A 26,152-nucleotide genomic window follows, 5' to 3' on the forward strand; every position below is an offset into this window, starting at 1 on the left:
TATCTTTATTTACATGGAACGGGTAAGTCCACGGAGGCTTCCATGTCGATCCTCCATCTTGAAAAACTATAATAGCAGAGAGGGACAAAAAGCACTAGCTACCTCAACACATTTCCACAACGCGTGTTCGTCCAGAGCCGGCGTAACGCGACTGACACTGAAGTGGACGAGGAGAGAGGCGTAATGCGTGTCACTGCCCCGGTAAATTTGAAAGGCTGCACTGCACGGTACTTCATAATTCAGGATCATACTTATGCCGAACCACAGGAGAAATGCCAAAATTGAATTTAAAAGGAAATGTGACCGGCGAATTCAAAAACCGAGGGTAAATATCGGGATAGCTTTACCCAGGTGGAAAGAGTTAATGAAGGAGAAAGACTTTGGAAAGGGAAGCTGAAGTTTCCTGCTTTCTTCTCGACGGGTAAGTCAATGTTACGGTCAAAATTACAAGCTTTTTCTTCATTGCTTGGTTGTGTAATTCATTATATAGGCAGCATAACAGTAGAACATGTAACGTATAGTTAAACTCGACGAAGGGCTATTGTTGTCAGAGCTTCTTGGCACATAACGGCTACCGTAGTTACAAAACGCGTTTGAAAAAGCGAGGCGCTAGAGAGCACTATTCGTTTGAATGCAAAATACAATTTCACCGCTAGATGGGAGAAATTCCTACACAGTGTCCCTTTAAGAAAAAAGTGGTTGTTTTAAGGACTGTTCCCAGAAAGGTTCTCTGTGGAACTCAACATCAACATGATGGGTCTATGGTATTGCTTTATCAGCCTCCATCCATTGCCCTGACATCACCACATTTAATTCATCTTTTCTTCTCGTCACTCTCTACAAGAACAAGACATCTACTCTTCACACACTTGCATGCAGACGTGTGTGTGTGTGTGTGTGTCTGTGTCTGTGGTGAGCATTTAACATTTTCTGTGGGTCTGTGTAGTGATCAGGGTGGCAGCTGCGTCTTCCTTTGGGTTCTCAACCATCTCTTGCTTTTTAAATCCCACACAACCCTTCTAAGCTCATGCAGGAGCACGGGACCAAAGACCCGTTTGTTTGGTGACAATCTTAGCAAAACCATGATAGGGACCGTCTCTCCCGAGCAGCCTTGGGTTAAAGGGATAGGTCTACCCAACTGACATTGATTCTTGTATGTCTTCAATCACAATGGCTTTTATTGAATAACTGCTTAAACTTTGGTCTGTTCCGAATACAAACTATCAATAGTCTTCAGAAGACTTGCAATATAGCGGATGAGTCATTGAGTCATTTTTTCTTATACGTTCATGCTGGTTCTTTTCAAAAAATAGCAGCTTGAACGTTCTTCAAAGTGTTTTCTTTTGTATTCTACTGAAGGTCTGGAATGATTTAAGGATGAATAAATAATGACTTAATCCAAAAAATTAAAACTATGTCATCATTTACTCAACCATCATGTAAAAGACTTCTGTTAATGTTCATAATTTGTGATGAAATCTCCAATCCAAATTATACCAAATCTTTGCCGCTTCAAAAAGTTAAATAAAGTATGAAATATGAATCGAGATGAACTGATTTATTTTAGGCTTTTATTCACATTAAAAAAAGATGAATGCACATACATAGAGCTCATCAAATATGGTAAACTGAAGCTCTAAAGGAGCTTGCTTCATGCACAAGAACCAATGATGTTTGTTCTTACGTGTCAAGCAAAGGACTGCACTTTTACATCAAGTGTGCTTTGGTTGTGTGGACTTTCAATGGAGGGACAGAAATCTCTCAGGGTTCATTAAAAAGTATTCATTTGTGTTTAAAACATGAACGAAAGTCTTCGAGGGTAAGTAAATAATAACAGATTTTGTCAACTTTGGGCGAACCATCTCTTTATGAGCACAACAGTGATATTTCATGGATTTTCCCATATCGTCACCTTCCTCAAATAATTGCCTAAGTCATTTGAAAATGAAAATGACTTGGGACAATTATTGTAGGAAGGTGATGATATGGAGTTTGAACATACATCATATCCATTAGGTTATTATCTCGTAATAAGCTCGTTAATATCCAACTTTTTTCTCCTAGAAGTCAATGAGATGAAACCTAGAACAGAGTAGGAAAAGATCCCAATGATCTTATAGGTGTCTCCTGTAGTGTTTCTGAACAGATCTCAACAATGTCTTAAACTGTGCTCAGATTTGATGCAAAAAAGTGTGCAATCAAAAGTCAAAGATCACATACAAATCTGAGCCATGTGATCCATATTGTTGTGGAAATTTATCAATATTCAAAAACCTGGATGAAGGAGACAAAGTCGTTTCTCAAAAGATTAAACAAAGTTTTTTATTTCATGCATGAAATAAGACGTTCCCACACAGACAGCGTCTGATATGAGAAGGTCTATGGCATTCTCACGCAGAGAGCATCTGACATGAGAAGGCGAAGGCTAGTCCCTTTCGCCAATGTTATATACCCTAACACATCCTGTGTAAAAAAAAAAACTTTGTTACCTTAAACCCAGACGTCTTAGCTCATGGTCTCATGTGCTCATGATCTCATGTCCAACATTATTTCTATCAGACAGAACAACTTGTCATGTCAGCAAAAGTTTCCTGCTTTTAGTTACAGATCTTAACTGCTGATCGAAACTGCGCACACACATATTGTCACATTTCACATGACCCAGAGAACATTTCGTTCCTGCAAGTTTGTCCTAACTTATAAATTTCTAAAAGCTTGGTTTTATATCTTTAATAATGTGCTTTTTGCTTATATGATTATTTTCCTTTAAATGCTCATGAGTAAAAATTAATCTTCAACGTGAATAAAAGTTGTACCCATATAAAAGTAAAAGAACTGATTAAAAAGTAAAATTTCCATAACAATATTCATTTGACGGCTCTGTATTCTGTCAACAGCTTTAATTCATTTGACTAAGTTGACTCTTGAAGCCTGAGAACTCTGTGAAGTCTCTTGAGAAATAGTAACTTCAGCGCAATAAAACCGTCCTCTAGGTTCAGTTAACAGCCCAAACCACTACAGCAGACCACAAACCACACCACTTCTAAACTTAAAACTTAACTGACTGATTGTTTCAAACCATCCATACATTTAAACACGACCGGTAATCATGATCATATCACTGGGCTTTTTGCCGTTGCAGAGTTCCCTCTAACTGGAAGTGTGTGAAAAGTCAACGTATAAAGACAGCTTGACTTATCTGCATCATCGGTGTAAACCTTAGCCCAGCTCTTTAATGCTCCGGCACCCCGAACAAAAGCCACATAAAAAAGCACTGGGCTTTAATGGAATCTCTAATATCTGCTGTTCAAGGCTGGAGCCTATTTACTCATTCTGCACAGTGGAGATTAAGTGTGTTTTCCATCAACTACAATAAAATAGGCAGCGGGGACGTAATTAGGGCCGTTTAAGACAGAGCGCATGCGGGTCTGCCAGAGACTGGGAGTGATGGCATTATCTTATGAAGATAAACGAGTCGGCTCTGGTAATAGGCAAATTAATTATTGCATGGCTTCTAATAGCACTGCGCTCTGATTCCCTGCTGGAGGATGTCTTTTGTTTTCATTATTGTGCAGGACAAGGGGAGGGGAAGAAGGGCACATCTCTTCTCGGAGAGGTGGGGAGAAAAGGAGACGTCTAACCGCGTGTATTCCTCCATATCTACAACACTTGATCTCAAATGTTTTATCACGGCTTCCTGTGCTGATGATCCGTGAGTGGTATTGATTGGTCGATCCCCTTGTGGTTGTCTAATTTCACTCTGTTAGTGTGTGTGTGTGTGTGTGTGTGTGTGTGTGTGTGTGTGTGTGTGTTGGGTTTGTGCTCACTTGGGAAGCGAAGTCCAAATGACTTAGACGATGCAGTTAGACACCTCCTACCAAAGGAATTTTTAGTGGATATGAAAATGTTGTCATTGTTTACTCACCCTCATGTCTGTACAAACCCGTATGACTTTCTTTCTTCTGCGGAACACAAAAGCTAGAAGCTCTTTTCCATGCAATTACAATGAATGAAACTGCACTATAAAAGCACTATAAAGGTATCATAACAGTAGTTCATATGGCTAGTGGCCTATTTCCTGGAGTCAAACAACAGTGTTGTGTGAGAAACAGATTGAAATTTATGCAATGACTCGCTTTAGCTCGACGGAAGAGACTTCTGAGAAATCTAAGAAAGGAGACTAAAGTCTACATTTGCTCTCCATTTAATCTTTTAACTCTCAAGGTCTAGGATAAATAAAATAAATTATAATATATATCAGTGATTCCTAACCAGGGGTAAGTGTACCTCAAGGGTTAGAAAGAAAATGCTATTTTAACATATATACATATATATACACTGAACAAAATTATAAACACAACACTTTTGTTTTTGCCCCCATTTTTCATGAGCTGAACTCAAAAATCTAAGACTTTTTCTGTACACAAGTTTCTCTCAAATATTGTTCACAAATCTGTCTAAATCTGTGTTATTGAGCACTTCTCCTTTGCCGAGATAATCCCTCCACCTCACAGGTGTGGCATATCAAGATGCTGATTAGACAGCATGATCATTGCACAGGTGTGCCTTAGGCTGTCCACAATAAAAGGCCAGTCTAAAATATGCGGTTTTACTGTATTTGTACTGTGGTTGTTGTGATGTAAATGGACACTAAGTTACAACTTGTGCACTGCTAAATATTTTTGAGTTGCACCATTAAACTTGAAACATAACTTTACGTATAAACTAGATATGTACGGAAGCCTCTGAGCAACAGCTGAAAAAAAAACAGCAGATTGATTGAATTGTATATATAAGCTCAGGTTATACCTGGCAGACGTATGCTTTATGGACTAATAATCTTACACTGCCTGTAACAGGTGTTTTTGCTGAAGCAGTCCTCTGATGGCTGTCTCTGTAAATTACTCTGCGTTTGTTAAACTCTCCACCTGGGTTTTATTTATAATACATTCACTGTTAAGTCTTCCTCTGAAAAAAAGAAAAAATTCGATATGATATTTTCAGCCCAGAACTGTCAAAACTCGTGAAAGACAAACAAGCTCAGGTGTCTCATTAAAGCAACTTGATGAGACTGATTTTCACCCCCAGTATTAACCCTGCATATGTTTCTATTGAGAATCATATTTGATACATCAGGCTTTTATGGCTCACATAGTATGATGTAGTTAGAATATTTTGCTCAGTAAAACTCTTAATTTTTATTAAGAGCCCTCAGGCCAAACTGGTAAAAAAAAATAATAAATAAATGTAATCCGGTGTAGTTGCTGATTTTTATAAAAGTGAGCCAAAAGGTGAGATTACATTCTGATAGCTTTTAAATCAATGAGATCATTACAGTATAGCAGAATACATAAAATGCATATCATATCTCCCAATAATACCAATTAAATGTTTTTGAGTTTTGAGTTTTAAAACATGTAATGCAATGCAATACAATGATGATTGAGGGATGAACAAATAAACCTTCCTGATGCCTGATGGATCATATTTGAAACTCACATTTGAACATGATAAAAAAAAAAAAAAGTATGGATAATCAAGTAAACCTAAGTTCCATCAGTTCAGTAAGTGTTCATCTTGAAATATTGCTAACAATATGAAAATCAGTAAAGATTTCACAGCAAAAAGACACATGAACCACGACTTGAAGTGGGATGTTTTTACAATTATAGTAAACAGTCTTTTATGTGCTATACAATATTAATCAGACGACAGAAGGCATGTAGTAGATATGGTGTGCAACAGGTTTTTTGATCGTGTTGATCATTTCCGAGGCTGTGGGAAACACAGCACATATCCTAATATACTGATGACATATTGTAATTGCGCTGGTGCATGTCTGAACTCTCAGTGAAATGGACTGATGTTCAGGTGTCCATCAGGAGCGGGAGGAACCGAGGAGCCCTGCAGGAGTCAAGCTGAGTGTTACGAGCGCTCATCATGTCCTAATGAACCCTAATTAACCTTCATTAGCCGAGAGGTGATCCGGAACGCCGCTGCACGTCTCCCCTGTGTGTGTGTTATTGTTTATTATCACCAGAGTAATGAGAAGACTCACCGTGGGCAGAGCCGGAGTGAGTACGGGAGCGTTTTTATGTGGCGGACCGCAGAAAAGGTTTTAAGAATCTATAACCTTATTCCATGAAGCACTCGGCCTACTATTCAATCCATCTGTTCATATCATAACCTCACCACGCACTTTCATCAGGAACCAGGAATCAGAACAAATACACACTAATGGGTTTAAATATTAACTCTGACAGCGTTTCGGCTCGATCTGATATTTGCTAATATTTGGTTTAATTATCTGTGTAGGATTAATAATTATTTTCAAAGAGGACAACTGAACATGTAATTTGGATTAGAAATTCATAATCCATTTTGGGTATTATGACAAGGCCATTATAATCATAAAAATGTAAATTAAGTAATTATAAATAATTATTAATATGATTCACACATTTTGAAAATAATTTTCATGCAAACCCATCTCATAAATCATTCTGATTTCTGAAGCTCTTTGGCCAATTTTTCGAGAAAAACGAAAACAAGTTATTTTCAAGAGCATATAGCCAAATAAATATTGTCAGTACAATTAAAAAAAAAAAAGAAATACATATTTTTATTCAAACCCAAATTAATTAAAGGTGTTAATACAGATATGTATAATGTTACAAAATGCTTTTCTTTGAACTTTAAATTCATCAAAGAATCCTGAAAAAAATTATCACGCTTTCAACATTGATAATTAAAAATGTTTCTTCAGCAGAAAATCATTTAGAAAGACTTATGAATGATCACGTGACACTAAAATTGGAGTAATTATGCTGAAAATGCAGCTTTGTATCAAGTAAATTACTGAAATTTCCAGGTAAATTACAAAGTAAATGTCATTTTAAAATGTATTAAAATAAAAAAATGTCTCTGTCATGGCTTGGCTGAGGATGAGTACGAGGTGAGGCGTATTTGATCTAAAATGCAGTGTGAACTTTATGAAATAAAACAAAGCAAAAGTGTGCACTACACAAACAACACCAGAGAAACAACTAATGAGAAAATGAGGAACAGGTGTGTGACAATCAATGAAATGATGAATAACCACGGCAACAAGCGTAAAGGAAACACATAAACAAACTAAAAGTCCTTGAAAACGAAACAGAAAATACAACAGATTGTGACATTCACAATATTACTGTTATTACTTTTTTTTTTTTGAATGGTAGTAGAGAATGTAGAAATTTTTTAACTTACAATACACTATAAAGAATATAAGAATATGTTTTGTCAGGGACCCTAAAAATATACCTAATGTATAAAGAATATTATTTTATATGACTGAATCGATATGATATCATTACGTTAAATCAATGAAAGTGAATTTTACGAGTCAGATCTGACAGAAAAGGTAATGAACACAATGAACACAAATTTCCAAGACTCTTCCAAATGATTAATTTCACAAAACTTCAAAACACAACCTTAAAATGCCATGGAAACTATGTATTAAAACCCCTTAATCAAAGGACTGCACTTTCATTAATGCATTTTTACTTCTGTAATTCACAAAGCTACAAAACTGCATAGTAAGGTCAGACACACACACACACACACACACACACACACACACACACACACACACACACACACACACACACACACACACACACACACACACACACACACACACACACACACACACACACACACACACACACACACACACACACACACACACACACACACACACACACACACACACACATGCGCATAGCGATGAAGTCCCACAGTATTAATCAACACCAGCTGCTGCAGGTACGGCAGCCAATACCCCAGTTAACGTCCAGTAGTTCCACTTTCATTAGACCCTCATTCAGTCCTGAGTTATGGGTCCATCCCATCAGACCCATTTAATTAAAACAATGACACCTGGAGAGAGGAAGAGCAGGCAGCCAGATCTCCTGCATGACAGGACTAATCACAAACACACACGTGCTCAACACACTGCCCTTCATGTACATGCAGCCGCAAGGACACACACTCTCACTATCTGAACGCAACAGTCTTCCCGACATAGCAGCGTCTCTGAGTGCCATGGTGCCGGTCGGGTAAAGTGAAACTAATCTCACCCAAATAAAGCCTCCTCTCAGTGCTAAATAGAGTTCTTTTTCACTGTTTATTGCACTTACACACAAAATAATGTCAAAATGCAGGTCTTGTTGAGTATTCACGTAAACGCATTATGTTGAAGTGAAAGTAAACAGTTGATAAAGAAAACGCATGTGTTACAGTATAATGGATCAGTCTTAAAGTGACAGTAGCCTAATGCACCTGCTTCCTAAATTATGAGATAATATTAAAATGATCTATATGCCAGTTTTTCCTCATGGTATCGATGTCAAAATTGTAGTCAGTGAAAATGTTGAGTGGCTGGTAACTATGGAAAACCGAAACCGCTAGCCACAGTGGCTGGTGGGCAAAAAAGATAATATCAAACCCTGAGTATAAATATTGTATAAATACTCCAAAATATTGGGGGGGAAAACAGCAAAAACTGCCATGAAAGTAAGTGTCTTGGGATTTTAGTCACAACAGGAAAGAAAATCACAAATAACAACTCTTGAATATCTCAGTTGTTTCTCCTCAACAGTGATGAGATTAAAGGAAGAAAAGTCTCTCAAATGAACAAAACGACCCCAAGTAATCTCACGCATGGTCTCCAGAGCTTCAGACGCGATCATAATGTCTAAATTAGATTTCAACAATGAGATTTCGAAATGAAAACAAACATTTCTCATTTGATTACCCTTCTTTATCTGAGCTAAAAGATTAACATTCATTTTATAGCAGTGATTCTCAGCTTGGGTCAGGACCCAAATGCAAGACTGTTGTGAGTGGGTCACGGAGTGTGTAGTCAAAGAAACAACAACAACAAACATCATTCTAAAAGTTTTTCTGATGCGAGACTTTATATTGATAGGCGTGTGTGAAAGCTGTTAACTCAGACACAGTTTAAGTAGAGAGTGCCTGAGAAAAACGCATTGTGCTGATTCAGTGTCTGCGGTCAGATGAGATGTCGTCATATGTCAGCGTCATTATTTTCGTAACTTTCCTGTCCTATTATACGTTAAACTCTGCTTGTAGCACGCGCTCTTCAATTGCGCAAAAAAAAAAAAAAAATGTATGGGGGTGGGATATACATTGTTTTTCCTTTTGTTAGGGATATTCTTACAATTTATGTGTATGTTAAGTTAAGTGGCACAGTACTTGTGTGTGTCAACCATTTTTGAGGAATATTTGCTTGGTTCAAATTCACATAAAATTCACCAAAAATTTGCAAAAAATTCACAAAAAATTGTCTGTCTAGTGACCAGGGGAAAATGGGTTTCATGGCCAAACCAGTTGAGAACCATTGTTTTATAGCATATACTATGTCAACACTTTTCTTATTTGTGCCTATTTTAAGTTCCTAAATTACTACTTAAATGAATTTGAGGAAATAAATACATCCTTAGCAACATTTTCTTCTGGAATATACTCCTCTTCTCTATTGATATGAATTACTATTAATACATTTTCAGGTAATGAACACATATATTTTCAGGAATGCAAACACCATGCACATATTTACTGGCCCAAAACATTTCTGAACACTTACAGTGAGTCACATAAAAAAAAAATCACAAACTAAATGGTATTTCGTTTTTGTTTAGGGTTGGATTAAAATAATACTAGTAATAATACTTTCATTCAGCAAGGATGCATAATTAATAATAAGTGACAGTAAAGAAAGACAATGTTCAATAATGTTACAGAGATTTCTATTACAAATAAATGCTGCTCTTTCGAAATTTCTATTCATCAAAAAATCCTGAAAAAATGCATAATTTCCCCCCAAAATATGAAGCAGCACAACTGTTTTCAACTGATAATAATCAGACATGTATCTTGAGCAGTAAATCAGCATATTAGAATGATTTCTGTAGGATCATGTGACACTGAAGACTGGAGTAATGAGGCTTTGCCACCAGGAATAAATGACACTACACTATATTCAAGTATAAGTTCTGAGATGTGTTTGCAGATGCCACATGGTTTGCTGTTAGGTATCGAAAGCAATGACATTCATTTTTGTCTACAGGGTCCAAATATGTTTTGGGTCCGCTGTCGCATGCTAGGAGGAAGGGGAATCAATCTTGCAGTTTATGTTGATAATGATTAATAATCTGTGATAGCTGCTCATCCAGAGCGTGGACGAGTTTGACCCAGAAAAGGACACACAGGGAGAAATGATAAATGACAGCAGCGGTTCACTCACTCGCTCCACGCTCAACAATTAAAAGCTTTGTCTCTACCAAGACCCTGAGCAGAGTATTTATAGCGCTCTTCCTCCACGGTCTTCTGCTTAACATTATCACGCACACACACACACACACACACACACACACACACACACACACACACACACACACACACACACACACACACACACACACACACACACACACACACACACACACACACACACACACAATAGCTGTAGATTTGTACTTCGGAATGAAAGGCAACAATCATCTGAAGCAGCGGCGCTCTTCTAGGACGACTGTCTTTCCCAGCCTAATAACATTGTTCAGCAAATCGGAACGGGTGCGTGCTGCCGGGAGAGGGGCGACACAGCACGAGTTTGAAGGAGCAAATTAATTTCTGTGCCGCTGCGTGCCTGTCTGGGAGACGAGTGTGTGCGGGTCGCTCGGGGTGCGCGTGGGGCCGTTCCCTCTCTTTTATCAGGCGGGGCAGGCCGCTGTTCCTCTGCCCCGATTCCCCGACCTCATCATACCCTCACATTCATCACCGCCGCACATCCCAGCCTGCTTATCTTCCTCACTCTTTCTTTCATGTTCTTCCCTTCATACTATACCTCATCTATAAATCTATCATGTCATCCTGCCCCTGACCTGGAAATATCAGCGACCGCCTGCCATGAGATAATTAGAGATTTCTGAGCCTGCCTCGTGGACGCCGCGGTGTGATGCTCGTACACACACTGAGCCTCATTCATGAAATGGGAGCAGAACAGATTTCTGTGGAAATCATTCTGAACAAAGCATTCTTAGTAATAAGCCAAAAAAAATTAAATAAATACACAGTATTTTAGGGGTGCACAGACTAGTTGACTTTAATGTTCTGCCGTGACGCTTTAAGCTCGACGTCGACTGGTCGCTGATCATGGCCTATAGAGGGCGCAACAGGATAAGACATCTTTGAAGTCCACTTTATGCTCCGTTTCCAACAGTTAAAATGACAAATAAAGGCATAGCGCTCCACAAGATATGTTCGATAATACCATCTGGATGCTCAAAATTGATCGAGTGAATCCACGTTTTTAACAGCATATTGTACACACGAGTTAATCGCCGTTCGCAACTAATGCGCTGCTGCTTTGTAACACACACACACACACACACACACACACACACACACACACACACACACACACACACACACACACACACACACACACACACACACACACACACACACACACACAGATAGTAATTCATACACACAGAAACATTATAGCGCAGAAATGTATTGTCAACACTGTTCTGTGATTTATCAATAAAATAGCTTAGAAACAGAAAATTTCTATCATATATTTCTTAGTAAGTAAAACCCACAGCTTCACTATTAGAGAGTCACTGCCGGCTAGAATTAATTCACACGCAAATGCTCTTTCACTAATGCATTCATATAAATGTCATCTTTACTGTGCTACTCTATCTGAGCACAATGCAAACCGCATTCAAGTCTCAGCTCAAGGTTCAGGCTTATTTGTTCATTAATGATGTCATCAGCGACTAGTCGACTCGACTTTAATAACATAAATGTTCTTCAAAAAAGTCGTTCAAACCCTAATATATATAATACTTTTATGGCTAATGGGCTAATTAAATGTCCATTAAACTGAAAACTATATTCACAATGTTGCTCAACTATAAATTATCAGCAAAATCAGTGTGGATATATATTCAATGCAACACTTTATGTAAGAAATGCTTTACGAACAGTTCACGTGAACATCAAAACATACACATATAGGTATACACTCACACGCACGCACGCACGCACGCACGCACGCACGCACGCACACACACACACACACACACACACACACACACACACACACACACACACACGCACCGCAACCTTTTGAGGGTGATAATTGGCATCTTTTGAAGAGAAGCTGTGATATTTAATGACTAATATCTGAAGTTCATGATTGTCCAGAGGGGGTCTCCAGCACTAAACATGACTCCATCTCTCTATCAGATTTCTTCTGGGAGAGATCGAGGCTGTTCTGACCTGAGCCGAGGATATACAGAGATACAGGCTCTCCAGAGATGCTCCACAACAAGTATAAAGGTGAAGTCCATTTCTCAATATTAAAATACTTAATATGCACAGACAGCTACAAGACTTTCATATGTTGCTTCCCCTGAAAAGTGTAAACAAAACGCCTGACACACACACAGCACTGGCTTGACCAACGCTCATTATTTTTTAAGTTTGGTGCAGAAATGACACAACTATGAAATAAAAACCTGTTTAGATCATGCGATATAGGCAATTTTTTATTCAAATTTTTATAATATAAATTCTTTTCTCTCTGGATATGAATAACTCCATAGACACTGAGGGCTATTTAAGGACGTCTTTTATTGCTCATCCTCCAACTCCTAATGATCCCAAACTCACTTATAATGATCCTGGGTGTCCTTCAGAACAGCAAGGGCGGCCAGAACCTTCACACACACACACACACACACACACACACACACACACACACACACACACACACACACACACACACACACACACACACACACACGCACGCACGCACGCACGCACGCACGCACACACACACACACACACACACACACACACACACACACACACACACACACACACACACACACACAGCAGTGTTGGCTAACTCTCAGACTTTTAAGAGCAGAAGCTAAATTACCCACAATGCATTAAAAACGGCAGACAGAAAGCATCATATCCTTGCAAACTGGAGTTGTAACTGAATATGAATTGAAATGAGCTTTTTATAAAGTTCCAGTATTATGCACAGGAAACCAGGGACGTGCACAGGGGGGTTGCTCAGGTTGCCCGGGCAACTGCCCAAATGCCCTTTTCGACTCACGTTGCCCTTCCGAGAAAGAGAAAAAAAAATAAAAAAATTGTTCGATGGATGCAGAATTTCACGTGGACATAGATTTTAAAAAAAATAATACAAATAAAAAAATCGCAAAGCCTCATTCACTTCCATTCGGGCACCGAAAGTGAAAGTCAGTTGGGGACAAACACTGTTTACGTGGCTGCAGCGCTGCACGTGACCGGCACCTGAGCTGCATGTCATGAATGAGCGTGGGCGCTCCCTAGAAGGAGATTGTCGCGGTTGTCGGTGTGAGGCGTTTCAGCGTTGTCGGAAAAGGTGAGTTTGTGATATATAACAAACGAATGATCATCATTCATCATCATCAAGTTTTATGAAATTAATTAAAATCTTCATAAATCCAATAAAGACCATATCATCCTGCGTTTGCCACGTTTAGCCTAAATAATCAGAGTCAGACAGATAGCTTGCAGACAAGCAGCCTAGCTAGTCTACTATTTTTTTGCATAGGCGTAATTGTATGGGGGGACAGGGGGACACGTCCCCCCCAATATTCAAAGAAGGACAATTTGTCCCCCCCAATATTTGATCATACTGTATAATTGATTATGCGGGCAATATCGATGTCCGAAAATATAAAATCCCGGCCGGTCTATTTCCCAAATCCATTCGACTGGCCTTACTTACAGATTTCGCGCTCCTAACTCTTCTTCTGTTTGGTTTCTCCTAACTCACTGACGGTGCACGAGGTACTAAAGGTATAGGGAAAACATGACATGGATTTCAGGAGAAATAGGTTTTTGTTCATGTAGCCTACTATACATTAAAGTAACACTAAGTAGCTTTTCAACCTTCATAATATATTTCCAAGACCCTTGTGATGGTACATCGACTTAAAATAAGTTAAATGACACGTCTGCCATAGCCTGACGTGGTCTGTATCGCTTTTACTGGCACTATGTAACTTCGGGTTTCGGGTCGGAACCCGTGCACAAAAAGAACTACAAAATTCGAGTGCTTTACGGCATACGTCACTCCCCCCACCACTTCCTCAAATTCGGACGCTTTTGTAAGCGTAAATCATGCATCATACTAACAATTTACCTTACACTAAAAGAGTAAGGGAAAAGTACATCACGCAAAACATAAGGTAACGGGTGGATCTGATGTATACTGGGGTGATTACAGACAGAACCCAGCTTATTTTTGGTTAAGAAACCCCTTAAATCAACAAAATAAACAAGCAATCATACATGTATAAACTTAAAATAATTGTACATTAACGAAAAGTTCACAATACTCAGGTTCAACAACGTGTATTGACAGATATATAAGGTTTATACACGTCGGGCAACACAGAGTTATTCAGCGCTGGAGGCGCGGCCGCGCTCCGATATAGGCTACATCAAACAAACATTGCAACTCAATTCCACGCACATTTAAACCCCAGAAACCCAATGTCCCAGCAGATCAAATACTCAGTCAATCAAACATAAATTGTCCGGACTGAACTAGATGTCCTCCGCGAAGAGAAGGGAAAAACAAAACAAAACAAAAAGATACCGGGCGAAGCGTGGCGAGACGCCGCAGTCAACACATTTCCTCCATGAACTCACGCAACCTCACCACAGTCTGTTTAGCCGCCGGGATGCTGTAGTAGTCCATAAAAACCCGCGTATAATCCACAAAAAGTCAGTTGAATTCCTCAGGCCACCTTTACACAGAGCCCGCTAAACAGCCAGGCTGCGGTAGGCTAAATTATTTACGACAGCGCTAATGGACAATTCAGCTTCCAACCAGTAGGGCGACCGCAGAGGAAATGTTACTTGGTGTTACTTTAACAAAAACCTATTTCTCCTGAAATCCATGTCATGTTTTCCCATTACCTTTAGTAGCTCGTGCACCGTCAGTGAGTTAGGAAAAAAACAAACAGAAGAAGAGCTAGGAGCGCGAAATCTGAAAGACATTTGGCACATATATCTAAATGGTAAATATCATGTATTTGGCTGACATAATCCCTTAGATAACGATGAATTTCACTAGAATTTCGAATTGTAGAATTTGTGAATTTCGACTGTAATACTACACACATACAGCTTGTATGAATGGGAGGGACTATTGACAAGCTATAGCCGACAGCTAGCTAACGTAACTGTACGTTTTTTCTCTCTCGATACCATCGTATCAATTGATTTTGATTAATATGCGCGATAGGGATATTGATGTAACGTTAGGGATTTTCATGACTCAAGTCATGTGCCCTTTTTTCATGTCAGAGCAACTGCCCCTCAAAATTCCTGTGCACGTCCCTGCAGGAAACAATAAAATATTAATATTGTTATTGCCGGTAAGAAGGATACCATTGCCATTCTTCGTTGACTTTCCAATATCCTCTTATCCACTCTCATCGTTTGCATTTTATGGCTCAAGCTAGCATGTCTGGCCACGTAATAAACGCTATAGGTTGAGCATTGAATTAGTCACAAACATTAAGGCAGAACTGCATCAGCGTTGTTAAACCGCGCGACCCTCTCCCGCGGGAAATACAGACGCATAAACAGCCCCTCAAACCAGAAAACTTCAGCGAAATGCAGGACTGCACTGCCAAACAGTGTTTACGCCCCTGCCGGAGAGACTCGATTAGTGCTGGCCGTGCAGGACTCAAGCTGGGACAGAAGAAGTTAATTGGGATCAATCAGCTGGGAACTCGGCCGGTTCCTCGGGGCCGGGAGCCTTAGGCAAGCAGGATCTGACGGCGATTGCTTGAAAGATTTGTTAACCACCGACCGGGTTGTTGGTGAAGCGGTTCAGTGGGTCTGACTCAACACAAACTGAGAATTCAATGTCACCCCTGTTACTAGAGATGTGCAGAGACTCAAAGAGAGAGAGAGAGACACACAGGGGGTAGAGTCCCGCTTTCAGGAACATCTATGCAGGAGAACTGCTAAATTTAACGGAACAGTTCACTGAGAAAATTTTAGTTTACTACATTTTTAACTCGTTTATTTTGTTCTGTGTAACATAAAAAACGAACGTTCATTTGTAAATTGCGTGAGGTTAATTTGTCCATATTAGATTGAAAGATTTGAAAAAGCCCATATATTTACCCGCCCACAGACCCTCCCCTCGAAGAAATCAGGACAGAAGTGGTTGAAAGTGGACAAAAGAGTCGGATTAAAACAGCAGGTGTGAACGGGAATGTGTCTCCCTCGTCTACTCGTGATCCGATCGAACAAAACACAACTTACAGTTTTTTACAGTCGCTAGCCTAGCCCTAGGACACATTTCTCAATACGTAGGTCACTTTTTCAAAACTCTTCTTCACACAGTTCTCCTAACCAACTTTCAGCTCGGCACAGCGGTTCATTTCACTAAAACTAACAAATCTCTTCATACATGTCTCGAATCAACATATTCTTCCAGAACACTATAGCAAAGGTTGACAGCCAACTAACACACTTTATCACCCACAAAACAACGACCTAAAAAACACTAACAACAGGAGCATAACACAATGTTTTCTTCTGTAAAACAAGGACACCTCTCTGCTGTTTAGAATTCACTGCAATAGATGTTACTGGAATGAATGTCTTTTTTTTTGCACTGAGTAATTCCAAAGTACAATCATTTGTCTACACACCATCCACCGATACAGATACAGTACAATAGGAATCAGCTGTGGTTGGTCCAATTGTTTTTATAGCATTTAATTTTTAGATTCGAAATATATTTCATTACAATATTACTGTAGAAATGTAGCAAATTGCTGTGTTGCTCAGTTTTGTATTATGTTATTGTTCCGAACTTAAGTTTAACAGTTCTGAGATCAGTGTGTAAGCATGTTTGGCCTGTAGGTTCACAGAGTTGTGGCGGTTGTTGTGTCGAAGTGAGAAAAGAAGTAATGTCATTTGAAAGATGTAGTCATTGAATGCATTTTGTGCTAAAGCAATGCTAAATGATCCACAGTTTAGCCCACACACACTTCTGTTGTGCTCACTGTGTGAAGAGTTTTGAAAAAGTATTGAGAAATGTGTCCTAGCGACTGTAAAAAAACTGTAATACCGGGACTTTGATGTCAATGACATTTGATCAAGAGACGCTCAAACTAATGATAAAACTGACATGATGCGTAAAAATTCCCTTTCACTTTCATTCTATAGAAACGGGCCAGGATCTTTTTCAATGGGACAAGGAAAAGTCATTCAGGTTGGGAATAACATGAGGATGTGTAAATGATGCCTGAATGTTAACTTCTAGGTCAACTATCCCTTTGATAATAAACAGTTTTAAATGAAAAAAAAAAAGGTTTAGATCTTGATTATGATATTGAATTCTAGGCTAAGGAAAAACTCTTGGATTTACTGTATACTGCTCAGACGCACAGCGACAGTCGGCCACAAACCATCAGATTAATAACACAATAAATTAAATGGACTCATAAAATGGACTCGAACACTTTGTGCAACCTCACTTCTTAATGAAATCAATATACTGGACGTGGGCCCATGTCTTAATGCAAGGAAAACTAGATTACATTGACTTGTATGTCTTTGTAATTAAATAAGAGCCGTACGGAGGATCTGCAGTTATTTACCATTCCATTTACTCATTGAGGTTCAGTAAGAGCTTGTGTGTGTGTGTGTGTGTGTGTGTGTGTGTGTGTGTGTGTGTGTGTGTGTGTGTGTGTGTGTGTGTGTGTGTGTGTGTGTGTGTGTGTGTGTGTGTGTGTGTGTGTGTGTGTGTGTGTGCAGAGATTGACTTCAAGTCATTTGAACTGACCTTCAAGTGCTGCCCGAGACTAGTTCATGTGACTGAAAGGTTCTCCGCATTAATTTTTAATCATTTCTCATTGCATTTTGAATTTAATGACGACGTGCTCTTGCAATAATGCCATTAATTATTTAAAACCCTGTGATGGGAATACAGGTATAAGTGTATTTGCAGCGAACTGTGTGAAGGTGCTTTAGGTTTGAGACTCACGTCTGGATATTCTTTAACAGGCACATAGAGTTTCTCCTGGAGCTGAACGATGGGGCCGACGGCGTCCGGGAGCTCGGAGCTTCTCTTCTCCGTGCTGCCGTTTAATGTGTCATTGTACATGTCCTTTCGTACCCTGCTGATCTCTGAAATAAAGAGAGAGCACATGCACTATGAGTTAACTACATCAATCAGGGAACAGGATTAGAGATATAGTGACAGGCTACATGATACATTTCCATTACCCATGGATTATGTGCGCTTTAATGTGGCAGTAGAGGAGTGCAAATGCTCCTTAAACACTGCGCTTAAACCTAATGAACCAATGAATATGTTAGAGCATATATAACTGCAGAGAGCATGTACCTATATTAACATCTTTAGTGCCCTCACAACATGGTTATCAAACAATTTAGGGTAGCACAGTTAAAAAAAACTGATTATTAATCTGCAAAAAGGCTTCATTAAACATACTCGGTGTGGGCTTCATGATTCAGTGTTTTCTGCAGTCTCAGAGCAGTTTGGTTATGAATGCATTGTGAATGCAAATCACTCCAGGTTCACATTAATTTCACGTTCATAATATTTTTGGCTACTACACTAATCTAATAATGAAACACTGAAAAAAGGGGCACAGAAAACAGAGGTGACAGCATTTCACAGTTTTCCGTTTTAACCAGAACATTTAAGAAAACATAACACTGTTATAACAAATATATTGCACATTGAAATATAATTTTAATTTACACTAAAGTTTAAAGGTCGGTAAGTTCCTTAATATTTTTGAAAGAAGTCTCTTCTGCTCACCAAGGGTGCATTTATTTGATCAAAAATACAGTAAAAACCGTAATATTGTGAAATACAATTCAAATACAATGATAATTACAATTTTAAAAAAGCTGTTATCTATTTTAATATATTTTAAAATGTAATTCATCCCTGTGATGATGGAAGAGCTTGGAAGAGTATGGAAGGATATTTTTTAATATTACTCCGATTGAGTTTGGCTGAAAGAAGAAAGTCATATACACCTAGGATGGCTTGAGATTGACTAAATGATGGGATCATTTTCATTTTTGGGTGAACTATCCCTTTAAGCAGAAGCAATATAACAATCACAACAGTTGTCAATTTATTCACACGATTGACCAGATTTCAGTGTAAGATCAGACCTCAGTATAAAGTTCAGACTCACTACAGCCTGACATCAGTTTGGCCAAAAGTCTCTGCTCAGGATCGACAGTTAGTACAATTGAACAAGACAAGCGAAGACCACCTCAGCAAGAACAGAGAAAAAGAAGATGACAAGACGTGGGCTAAGAGAGCTTCTCTGTCTTTGAACAGCTGTAAAACCACAAAAGATCTTTCTAAGAGGATATGACTGGCTCCTGAATTTCCTCAGGAGACGTGTGTATCCATTTTACCTGGAGCTTTCTCACTACAGCAACCAGCTTTGCTCTTTTTCCCAAAGTACCATTGAATTTTCCCAAAGTTCAATCATTTACAGTTTTTCCCAATTGCTAAAACACTAAAACCCAGTGGCTGAGCAAAGTTCTCAGTTGCCTGAACTCATTTAGCTAATTGTGGAGTCTGTTGTCAATACCTTAAACCATTTCACATGGTAAAACACAATTAGCAGATCTCACTTAGGGCCCTATTTTAACGATCTGAAACACAAGTATCAAACGCAAAACGCAATTAACTTTGTGGGCGGATCTCGGGCGCTGTTGCTATTATACCGGCAGGATAAATGACTCTTGTGCCCGAAGCAAATCTAAAATGTGTTGGTCTGAAGTCGCTTCATTATTCATAGGTGTGGTTTGGGCGTAACGTGAAATAAACCAATCAGAGCGTCCTCTCACATTCCCTTTAAGAGCCGGCGCGCTTGTTCCACGGCGGATCGCTATTATAACGGCGGATTGCTATTATAACGGCGGATTGCTATTATAACGGCGGATTGCTATTATAACGGCGGATTGCTATTATAACGGCGGATTGCTATTATAACGGCGGATTGCTATTATAACGGCGGATTGCTATTATAACGGCGGATTGCTATTATAACGGCGGATTGCTATTATAACGGCGGATTTGCCGGCGCACGCCAGGAGCGGTTCACAGCCGAGGAGACCGATGTTCTCGTCAGGACCGTAAAACACAGAGAAGTGACATTGTATGGGGATGGGAGAAACCCTTCGGTTAAACAGGCGTATAATAATTTGGGTAAATGTGTAAGCTAGATTTATGGCTATTTTTTTCACATCTTCATGGACACAACAATGATTTCCCTCGTGTGTTCATATTTTTCCTTGTAATAATGTACGATCTGCAAAAATGAAAACTGCGTCTGTTTATATTAGAGACTCAAAGTGTATGGCGTTGTTCACACGCTACATAATGGCTAAGCATGCGCCACTGTCTTTAGACTAGGTTTCTCCTGGTCAGTGGCGGAATTGTTTTTTAAACTGCAAAATATCACCAGGGAACGTTTGCGCCGGAACACGCTCCTCTTTTCGCTGAACCGCCCCCTATAGGAGCGCAAGTTCATTCCCTAATTTATCGACATGCGTCTGTGGAGGGAAAAGTCCGCTGTGCGCGGGTGCAAAATAGGAATGATACATGCGTCGGTGTACAAAGTCAATTGCGCTGGGTGCAAGATAGGGCCCATAGACTTTTCAGCAAAACTCTAATCACATTCTCATTCTCAAAACACATTCTGCACTCTAATGCACATGTCATCCATACTGGTAAACACAAGTGGCAACAATCAAATAGAAACAGAGAACACACGTCATTGATTGAACACAACCACTCAAAATTGATTTAACCTGTTTTAAATGATGTGACACAACCAATATTTGATTTTTGTCCCTTTTAGTATGTATACTGCAGTACAGTGCATTGTAGGCTGCATACTGTGCAATGAACGATTTGTATGGCCCTGAACATTGTGCTTTCCATTTGTTAACAGTACTGACTGCTCAATAGATTTTGACTGGTTGCAGGTTCATATCAACAAAGAATAATAATTACAGTATCACAGAGACAAAGGACAAGTTTGTTAGATGCACTTCTCGTAAAGAGTGTGTGTGTAACCCTGGTGTCCTGGCCACATTCCACCGGCATTGACCCTTACCAATCATGGCCCCCTAATAATCCCCATCCATTGAATTGGCTCTATCACTCACTCTCCTCTCTCCACTATAGGTGGTGTGTGTGTGTGTGTGAGCGCACTGGCGCTGTTGTACTGTGGCTGCCGTCGCATCATCCCAGTGGATGCTCACACTGGTGGTGTTGAGGAGAGACCCCCTGATATGATTGTAAAGCACTTTGGGTGTACAGTAGTACATATGAAAGCGCAATATAAATATCTATTCTACTATTATAGAACATGTTTTTGTTCATCAAAAGACAATGATGGAAAAGTATTACATTTGTTTTGAGATTAAAAATGTACTTCTCCCTGAGAACTATATGCTTTGAACAATGTGTTTTCTATTTTTTTGGTGTATTGTTTACTGACTGCTTGATAGTGTATATCATTTTAATCACTTTGTTTATGATTCGAGAGCAGTGTTTGATTTTGAACACAGGTAAAACCAAGGCGAAAGTTTCATTTTGCAAGAGGAGTCAGAGGTTTTGTAGTGCTTGAAGATGAGGTTTTGTGTTTAATGTTTTCAGAAAATGGAGCAAGGTTTCATAAATTGTGTTTTGGCAATTGAGAAAACCGGTAAGAAAAAGGAAACGACTCATTCTGCTATTGCTGATAAATCATGTTATGTCCTTTCTCGAATGCATATGTTGTGAAGCAGGTTCTGGTGACATGTCAGACCAGACGCCAACCTGCTGCATGAATGGCCTACTTACAGTCTCTGCACATTAAACTTCAACAAGAGAAACTATTTTAAAAGCAAAAATACACACTGAACTCCTGCCTGAGCTTTACTGCAGGAAAACGAGGGAAGATGGAGAACGGGTAATCACTGTTATTACATGTGATCCTTCCGCCACTTAATAAAGTGAGTAATAACTGTCCTTTTCTGAAACGTTCTCTATTATTCCTGAGGGGGAAAAACAGGAGAGAGAGGCAGTGAGTGAGAGAGAGAGAGAGAGAGAGAGAGAGAGAGAGAGAGAGAGAGAGAGAGAGAGGTAGTGTGTGAGAGAGAGAGAGAGAGAGAGAGAGAGAGAGAGAGAGAGAGAGAGAGAGAGAGAGAGGTAGTGTGTGAGAGAGAGAGAGAGAGAGAGAGAGAGAGAGAGAGAGAGAGAGAGAGAGAGAGAGAGAGAGAGAGAGAGAGAGAGAGAGAGAGAGAGAGAGAGAGAGAGAGAGAGAGAGAGAGAGAGAGAGTGTGACGGCTCTAATATGGTGGGAAAGACAATTAAAACCACCAAGTCAGTTAATATTTCATATAAGACATTAAATATCCCAGTCTCAAGCTGCTGCCACTGTTGTGTAATTCTATTACTGGATGAAGAATCCCCTGGTGCAATTCTCAAAGGCAAATTGAAGAGGTCGGTTTGAGGGAGAGATGTAATTACAATGGAGATCGCGCACTTCCATAGACTCGCACACTCACGGCAAGAAGACACACAGAACGCACACTATTGTGTCCTTTCTCCAATGCATATGTTGTGAGTTTGACTCCTCTTGTGAGGTCATGGAGAATTCGTCTTGAAATTGTAATTGCGTCTAATTTGAACAATTAGAAAAACGGTCACGTGACACGACAGATGTGATTTGCTCCTCGTTAAGAAAACACGCAGTTTAAAGACCCCACAATGCTTTCTGTCATTTGTTGACATCTTTTTTTGTATACTATAATCATTAAGTTTTCTTTGCTGGTGGGCTACATTAGCCATGGATATTTGCAACGTGTTTTCTTGAAGCAGAAAAATATGGAGCTCACACTCGAGAAGGAAAAAAGAAAACACCGTTTTATTCAGAAGCCCAAACTGAGCAACAATATGCAATTTGGTGCAGACGCTGACATTTATGGCAAATTCTGATAGCTAATGTCAATCACTGAGATCTTTATAACAGTCCAGCTGACTATCAGTCAGTGTCAGAAATATCAGTGTGACTCTTTATCTCCCAATAATATGTCTTAGTAAGATGATATTTGAATGCTTAGTTTTATTATCAAAGCTATGTAGTTCTGAAACATAATGCAATGCAATACAATGATTATTGAGATATGTATATGAACAAAAGAAAAACATTCTGATGGATCATATTTGATACTCACATTTTAACATAATTCTTCTAAAAAAAAAATAATAGAAAAAAAGATATAGATAATGATAATGTGCGAGAAAACCAGACATGGCCGATTCGGACGGGATTAAAATTGCAAAGTACGTCTATTTTTTAAACCATCCATCAGGGGGCATAAGGCATGTACTAGATTATGTGCAATAAGTTTTTCAGCAAACTTTTGATAATAATGCCAATTTAAAGGTCTTAGGAATTTGCGTCTCAAACATGATACTGCATGCTTTATAACACTTTATATTAAAGAGTTATTATAGGACTTCAAATCTAATATACGTGGCCTGAAAGCCACAAACTCTAATTTTGATTTAATAGGGTATAAGCAATCTTAAAGATATCCAGCCTGCTTCCCATAATAATAGCCTGTGGGCTGAGGTTGCCTTGGACAGACACTTCAGCTAAACGTCTGTTTAATGGTGGTCTGCGCTCATCTCAATAAATCGCAGCTTAAAAGAGCCCTGTCGATGGCCATAAGCGAGGTATGTCTCCGGGCTTTATAGCAATGTTGTTATCCAAAGTGATTTAAGCTTTTCACATTGACATCGAAGGCCACCGCCAAGAAAGACAGTGGCATTGAAAGAGCTTCCTCTGAGGTTGAGCGCACAAGAATGATGGCATGTGTTTTCATAAGTCAGGGAAAAGGGATGAAGTTATTGGAGAATGAGTGCTGCGTCTAGAACGGTTACTTTCCATTAACTTAAGAGAGACGATAATTACTGTGAATGAAAACTTGTGCCCAGAAAACATGGTGAGAAAAGTGTTGCTGTCATGTGTTGTTGTAGTAATGAGATGAGCAGTTGCATCTATTCAACTATTTATATAATGCTACTTACAAAGAAGAATAGAGCAAGCTAAATAAATTAATCCACAAAAGAAAAATTAGAATACTGTTCAGTCATTATAGTTATTCATTAGAGGAAGAAATGAGTAACGCAATATTGACATTCTAGTAACTACTATTGACATGATCTCAATGTTACTAAATCCGTCATTGCTATCCAAAAATATCACAATTTCTTCAGTATTTACTAGAGAGTTATTATGCTTTTTAAAATACTGTTCCAAATAATTAGTATTTCCTTCTGAAGGATTTGACTAGTCATTACCAGTGGGTGATCTTAATTTTAGAAATAATTATGCATTATTTGCATTGATTATGAAACCTTTTATAGTTTCTTTGTAGTTGCTTACTTGCTTACTAATTCGTTGATCAGAGTTGTTTGTTAGTTACTAGGGTTACACTTTATTTTGATAGTCCACTTTAGACATTTTACTAACTATACGTAACTTTGAAGCTACATGTCAACTAACTCTCATTAGTAGACTGTAGTAGACTGCCAGTAGACTGTTAGGTTAGGGTTAGGTGTTAGGGTTCGGGTTAGGAGAATAAGTTGATTTGTAGTTAAGTTACTTATAGTCAGTAGAATGTCTGTTGGGGACCAACAAAATATTAAGCAGTATTACAAAATATTTACAATAAAGTGTTACCGTTAATAGTAGTTAGACTGTTAGTATTAATAACTTTAAGGCTAGATTTTCTAAAAGCTTGCTCCAGCGCAAACCCTCTCTGCCATTAAAAAACTAATGTCAGGATTAAAGACACTCAGTGAAGAATAAGCGCTGAAAAGTCGTGGACAGGGTTATTTTTGCGGCTGATCTTATTGCATACGCATTTGTAGGAGTTTCCAAAATAAAAAACAAAATGTATGAGAGGAGAGTATTTACATTAATCATGTAAGGTGGTTTACTAAGGATTGCACAAGTCAGTTTACTGATATTTGCGCCTTTATTTTTAATATTGAAAAAATATATTAAAAAAATTCGTTATGAAAAAAAACTTGTCGACGAACATGTCTTTCGTTAACAAAATGAATACTATTTAAAAAAAATAAATAGCTCCCAACCTAACAATGCTGTCTACACTGGAAGTGAGAAGACTGTAGTTTTCTGCTTGTTTTCTGCAGAATCAAATCAGTTGACTCATTTCTATCATTGCATGGTATGTAGTGTCCTCCCACCCAGCCCAATTGTAACGCATTATTCCCAACACTGGAGAGTGTCATAAATCAAATAAAACACACACACACACTATATTGTATGTGGAGGCAGGCTCTGATTGGGATTTCAATGACAAATTGGCCTTGGCATCAAGTATCCTGTAATGATAATGATAAACACCAGCCAGCCCATAGAGATACCCACATTAGCATGGCAAATATGCCCGAGACTGTTAAGTCCCTGCCACTCAGTCTGTACATCACAGTCGAGATGCAGAGGATTAGCCTCTTCCTCTCTAGAGCGGAAAACACACTTCCCAACAACTGTGAATCAAGCTCCATTCTCCTCCAGCTTTTATAGGCCGAGTTACTCTGAGCCGTCAGTTGTCATGCCGCTAACAGCTGTAAAAAACCCTGGAAATACACATAGGAAAAATATTTTGCTTCAGACCAGTCAAACTCATTTACCAAACAAGCTCAAAGCCCCGCAAGAGCACGCCGAGTGATTTAATTATACTGTCTGATCATGTTGGACCATGAGGAGACGTTTATAGATGCTCCCGTCCAAATCCAGAGCGTTTGAAGGCATAAGCAGAGGAGAATGCATGATGCGCTCAGGGTTGTTTTCTTCGCTGGCTGATTAGGGAGGGCTGTCCGGTGGTCAGATCAGGCCCCAGACCCGAGGATGATTAAACTGTCAGTGGTGATTTATGGACAGCATTATTACCG

The 26,152-nt window shown here is 39.1% G+C and overlaps 2 protein-coding genes across 7 annotated transcripts in view; both read right to left on the reverse strand.

Moving 5' to 3' along the window:
* The window catches only part of dlk2 (delta-like 2 homolog), a 528,840-nt gene that overhangs the window by 403,304 nt on the left and 99,384 nt on the right, over window positions 1–26,152 (reverse strand). The window lies entirely within an intron of this gene.
* The window catches only part of qkib (QKI, KH domain containing, RNA binding b), a 108,597-nt gene that overhangs the window by 63,641 nt on the left and 18,804 nt on the right, over window positions 1–26,152 (reverse strand). For all 6 annotated transcript variants that reach the window (XR_013800164.1, XR_013800165.1, XM_079634656.1 and 3 more), the window contains exon 2: window positions 18,161–18,303. Coding sequence is in view for 4 of the 6 variants with exons in the window: in XM_079634656.1 (XP_079490782.1) it covers window positions 18,161–18,303 (143 nt within the window). In the remaining 2 variants the exon portion in view is untranslated. The remainder of the gene's footprint in view (window positions 1–18,160; window positions 18,304–26,152) is intronic.

The sequence above is a fragment of the Phoxinus phoxinus genome (assembly GCF_949152265.1).
Source record: "Phoxinus phoxinus genome assembly, chromosome: 14".
In the NCBI taxonomy this organism is placed as follows: Eukaryota; Metazoa; Chordata; class Actinopteri; order Cypriniformes; family Leuciscidae; genus Phoxinus; species Phoxinus phoxinus.